The sequence below is a fragment of the Austrofundulus limnaeus genome, unplaced genomic scaffold, assembly GCF_001266775.1.
Source record: "Austrofundulus limnaeus strain Quisiro unplaced genomic scaffold, Austrofundulus_limnaeus-1.0 Scaffold36, whole genome shotgun sequence".
NCBI classification, from domain to species: Eukaryota; Metazoa; Chordata; class Actinopteri; order Cyprinodontiformes; family Rivulidae; genus Austrofundulus; species Austrofundulus limnaeus.
The window spans coordinates 1,925,573-1,931,505 of NW_013952438.1; the positions used below are offsets into that span (position 1 = coordinate 1,925,573).

General features: G+C 39.8%; 1 protein-coding gene across 1 annotated transcript in view; it reads left to right on the forward strand.

The window, feature by feature from the left end:
• The window catches only part of ntng2b (netrin g2b), a gene marked incomplete in the record, with an annotated part of 110,943 nt that overhangs the window by 57,236 nt on the left and 47,774 nt on the right, over positions 1-5,933 (forward strand). The window contains 2 exon segments of the mRNA XM_014006575.1: positions 1,240-1,412; positions 3,385-3,414. Coding sequence (XP_013862029.1) covers positions 1,240-1,412; positions 3,385-3,414 — 203 coding nt within the window.

The window sequence follows — 5,933 nt, forward strand, 5'->3', positions numbered from 1 at the left end:
GCACGTAGTCTGCCAGAGTTGCAGAGCGGGTGGGGGGTGATGCTCCAGCATGAGGAAGTTTGGCTTAAAGACACATCCCAGAGGAGGAGCTTGTCCCAAAAGGACACAACCCAGAGGTGTTTTTGGTCCCAAAAATGCATTTCTGGTCCCCACCTGTCGTTTTGCTCCTCAGCATGGCTGCCTAAAAACACTGCAGGATTTCTCAAACGTGCATGAATGAGTCAGAGCAAGGCTTTGGGCATGGTTTTTATGAGAGTATAACATTATAACATGATATAAAACTCAAAAAAGTTGATTTTACATGATATTGCCCCTTTAATCAAGTTTCTGTTAGACTTTTGGTTTGTTTGCTCATTTTCAAAGGTCAGAGGAAAATCACCTTTACATGGAGTTCAAGGCTTTTTTATATAATTTTTATAAATTGATATCATGTCATAAATTGACAGGGACTGAAATTGTAAAACTGCGTATTTAATTAAATAAAAAATTTCCCACTGAAGTGTTTGGATTAACCATTGTTCCACTTAAAACTTTTTTTTTTCACAGTAAAATTTCCAAGGCCAAACTTAAACGGGTGACTTATTAAACAGCCTCTGTTTTATTAAAGCTGACGAATAAATCAACAAAGTCTCATCATTTTTCAGGCAATCGATCTTTCACTTAAAGTCAGCCCGATTTCTTTCTGCCACTGTTCTCAGACAGAGTGTAAAAATAAAGCTGCTGCTGCTGAAATCAAATAACCCAGAATCAGATGGACTGGCAGCTGTTCAAACTCTGTGAGCAAACATCAAAATAGAAATAAGATGCTGCAGTTCTGTCAGTGACTTCTGAGACAAAAGGGAATATATTTGAGACCAAAAAGTGACAGTTAACTCAATAAACCTACACAACGCAGCGGCAAGTCTCTGGGGCGTTGCATAAGATAGGTGTTGCATAAATAAGTTAGTTTTAGGGGTTTGCAGCTCATCTTTGTGTATAAACTTCTTGAGCCTTTTTGCAAAACAGTATTATTTTTTAAACTGTTTTAATAAGCTATTTTATTTGAAGTAAGTGTTCAAATGCTGCCCTAATTTTTTTGTTATAGAAGTCTGTCTTTCTTATGTCCTCAAGTGAAATATCCGTTTATTTACAAAAAATATATATAATTTTTTTGATAACTCAATAATTTGTCAGACACACTTCACACATGTAAACATTTCGTCTGACCTGTTCTGACTGTCTTCTCTGGTTTCTTTTCAGGTGCAAGTGTAACCTCCATGCCTCCCAGTGCCTGCTGATTGACGGGAACCTCCAGTGCCAGTGTGAACACAACACCACCGGCCAAGACTGTCAGCGATGTAAGAAAGGCTTCAAAGCAAAGTCCTGGAAAGCAGGGTCCTACCTGCCTCCTCCCAACGGGACTCCCAACACCTGTGAGTTACCTGCTTTTGCTCTGTGTGTGTGTGTGTGTTCGTGTGTGTGAGTCACTCAAAGAATGACATCTGGTGGATTTGTCTGGACACTTCACATAGCAAAATGTGTCTGACCCACACAATAAAACACTCAGTAAAGATACCACAAAGAATGATGGCCCTTTGGTGGCCCGGATGCAGTTTGCCAGAGTTGGTTCACCCCATAAACCAGAGCTATTCAACTAAACTGCTCCGGGGGCCACAGTTTCTGCAGGCCAACAGCTGAGGGGCCGAACATCCAGCAATTAAAGTCCTCATGTAAATAAACCAATTATTACAAAGATCTGTTACGTTTGAAATAGTTTATTTTGCTGCATTTAATCACAAATACAACATACAGAACCCTAAAAAGTAGTGATAATTAAACAATCTTAAAAAACAAAAATAAAACATCATGCCTCCTGTTTGACACAAATATCATTTTAACATCTCTGACTTGCCAAATTTTTAAACCAATTTTATTTTCACTTTCATAATTTTATATTCAACTGCTTGTAGTTTTAACTGACTTGAGTGTGCATAGAAATGTTTTTTTTGTTACCAGATTCTAGTCAAGATTCTGATGTTTCTGTAGATATCAAACATGTCTATGTTTAACTAAAATACCTTATAGTAACCAAAGTAGAAAACCAGGGGTTTGGGCTTAAGAGATGAATGAACCAATTGGCGGGCCAAACCTTGGTCACTCGCGGGCCACATGCCGCCAGTTGAATAGCCCTGCCATAAACCAAACCACAACTATCATGGCATGCCATCTTAAAAACAGTGCCAGACCTGGCCCACATCTGGTCGACAAACTACTTGCCATGCCAGCAGTGCCAGGCTGAAACCAGATGTGGCCCACACCTGTTTGTTATATTATATTATTGGCAGACATGCTGACTCAGAGCTCTGTTTACAATTCTCCAGAATCCTACATTTCTTTATATCATTGCCACAACTTTAAAGCAATGTTTCAGTCCTTTTATCTAAACGTTTCTGACACGCTTTCACTCTTTTAATAAATTTATGAGTAACGTTTTACAGATTGATGAATGTAGAGGTTTCAAAGTGACTCAAAGGTTCAGAATGAAAAGTAGGACCAAAAGGACAAAGTTTAAAAGAAAGAATGAGTTGAAAGATAATGCAGATGCTGAGATGTTAAGACCTCAGTGCTGGTCAGAGTTGGGTAACAGTGTAGGAATATATATGAAGGGAATCCTGTTGTAGAGATTAACCAGTCACAGCTGCTCTCTGATAAAATAATAATCTGGGACAGCCCCTCCCTTTGTTTTTCTTTCACACTGCTCAACGTGTTTGCAGTCGCTACAGGAAGAACAACGGCACACCCTTCTACCTGTACCTACACTGCTAAGAATGGCTCTGTTTTGAGCTTGTGTGTGTGTACGTGTGTGTGAGTGAGAGTGTGCGATCCTGTTGTTCGACTTATAATGGCACCGACACACGCCTTCAGACCCCATCACCAGCCTTTTAAATCTCCTGAATCCCATTAGTGGCATTTAAAAATTAAAGTGTTTTGCAGTCGGCGCTTGGTTGAAACGCTACACAAAAATGGTCATGGCTTGGCCCAAGCTTTACAGATTGCATTTTGCATGCCAAGCAAGTCTAACATTAAGTCTCCCCTCCCAAAAAAAAAGTACAAGAAAAGCAAATAAACAACAACTTTTGATCTGAGCAAAGCAAAAGAAGGCAGCACTTAAAGCATATGTGGGAGGGTTTGTTAAGGTTAAAAAGGAGTAAAATAAAGGTGGACGGGGGTATCTTGTTAGTACTTTGGGATGTTGAGAGGTGGGTCACAGCAGCCCCTTATTTTCCCAAACAGCTCTTTCAGCCACTTGAGTCTGATGAATGAGGCAGAGTCAAGTCTTTAGGCAAATTGAATGCATAAATAAACAAGCTCTCATCTCCTCTTCCCTTTCTTCTTCTCTTTCAGGTACAATTGCTGGTTCCCCCTCCGGTTCCAGTAAGTAATAATGCAAAGCGAAGCTGAACCTGGTATTCCTTCATATTTTTTTCTTCCCAGTTAGTTACATTTTTATTTTTCCCTTTTTGAAATTTAAGTTTCAGCCATCCGTTTGTCCCCTAAACTCCTCCCCCTCTCCCCTGTGATGTTCAGCTGGCTCTCTAGTCACTCATTTCTTTTCCTTCACATCTTCCCTCTCAGCGCGGCAGCTCGAGCCCCTCCGTGCTTCATTATTAATAGATCTCTCTGTCGCTGTGTCCTTTCATCACAGCACATCACACTAACCTGCACAGGAGGAATTCTTCCACAATCCTGCTTCTTTATATTTAGAGGAACGACAGCGCTGATGATGGATTGAGGGATGGGGGGGGAGGTGGAAGGGTGGGGGCGCGCGACGGAGCAGCAAACAGAGTCGAGGAGGAGCAGAGAGAGCAATTGGAGAGAAGGATGTGGGCATATGTTAGCGCGTTGTAATGCAGTGTGATTCTGGGTGAAGAGCGAGGGAAGACAAGAATAAAAGGGAATTTGATTAGGGATTCTCTCTGTGGAGAGGCTCTCAGCCTCCGAGCTGTTAGACAGAAACGATCGGCAAAGTGGCAACATCTACTCTGACAGCACTGGGGCTTTTCTCCACATGGCCAAACAGTAAAAGGCTGAAGGGTGGACGAACAGACTGAACAATTGGACATCACTGCAAGAGGGGTGGGGCTGCTTTTAACAGGGATTCATCTGGTAATTAAACATGACTGTGTGGTTATTTGGATGGATAATGGTTTTATCGAAGATGGTGATTACAGCTTCTGTGGTCAGATTTCTGTGTCCCATAATTTTCTCACATTCAGTTGGAGGAATGCCTTTAGCCTGCCGCCTTTCATGACAAAGTTTTAGACAGAGATCAATTTACAAAGAGAAATAACAGAGTTGACTTGACATGTGTAATCTCATATTATGAGATGTCACCCTCAGTGTATAACTCTCAGCTACTACCACATCAAATTTTAGCTCAGTATCTGGAAAATTTATTGAGTTGTAGCTGTTGTTGTTTTGGCTAATATTAATAATTTGTGGCATCAATTTAAATTGTGTTGACTGAAAGAGTTTATTTTGTAGATTTACATCATCTGTCTGGTGGTTCATGAGATATTTTGCTAACAGACAGCGTTGACTCCAATTCTTACTGCTTAGATCTTGCACAATGAGTTAGAGTGGGTGATGTGCATGACTCTCAGGTACAAAAACACATAATTTTAGCACAATATTTGTAAAATTGACTGAGTTAGAGTCAAGTTTTGTTTTTGTTTTTTTTTCCCCTAAAGTCAGTTTGCTGTGGTAGCCATCTTGAACTGGGTTGATTCCAAAAGTTATTCAGTTCTGTATGTACACGCAATGATTACCTTTTGAGTTTCAACAAAATCTGTTCATTGGCAGATCAGATATCAGGCATCTTGGTAGCAGACAGAAACATACAAACACACGCACATGTTGTTTTTTCTATCCTCGTGGGGACTTTGTATTGACTTCCATTTGTTTTTCAGTCCTTTCTATGGCCTAACCCTTTACCCTAAAACTAACCATCTCAATTTATACCTGACCCTAAATCCAGCCTAAACTCAATTCACACCTTGGTTCTAAACCTAACCCCCCCTCCCCAGCATCTGTACTAGTGGGGACCATGCTCTGGTCCCCATGCGGAGCATTGGGTCCCCATAAGGCTGTGTTTTTCTGGAAAATGGTCCAAAACATGTAGCCAAAATGTGTCCACACACACACGCAATGCCATTGACAGCCACCCTCATTTACACAAGTACATTCATTTGACAGCTGTAATTAAACACTGAAAAAATGATCCTAACAACAAACTATTTTCTGTCACCAAATCCTGAAACAAAGTGAAGCCACCTTTGCATGAAGGTCACACAAAAGGAAGCAAACTCTTTCCAACCACAAAATGCTGCAGGCTACTTTTTTTTTTATTCCCTTACTTCAAAATGTTCGCCCTTATTTTTTTTTCAATATTCCTTTAAAAAATACTTCAGTATTTTGGGAAACGTACTTCTTTCAGTCAGAGAGCTGGAGGAGATGATTGACAGCTCTCTCATGTCTGCCTCTCAGATAAGATGTTGCAGACAGCAGCTGTTTAGCTCACCATAGTACACGGGGACTGGAGAGAACAGAAAACAGCTATTCTGGACTAAAGCTTACATCATAAATAACTTGCATCTTTCTTAGCTTTGTTTTCCATACCAACAAAATACAGTGAAAATCATACCTATAAGTGTTTTATGTAAAAATAACATTGTAGGAATTTGGATTTAGTACGATATGAAACAAAGTGGGAGGGTTTAGTTAAATGAAGATAATAAATTGTATGAGTGAGACTTTGGATGGAGTTAAAGACAAGGAAGTTGAATAACAGTTTTTTGGATTTTTTGGATTACAGTTTTTTTTCTATTGTGCATGTGTCCTGAAAGGTGCTTTATAAATAAAATGCATTATTATTATTATTATTATTATTATTA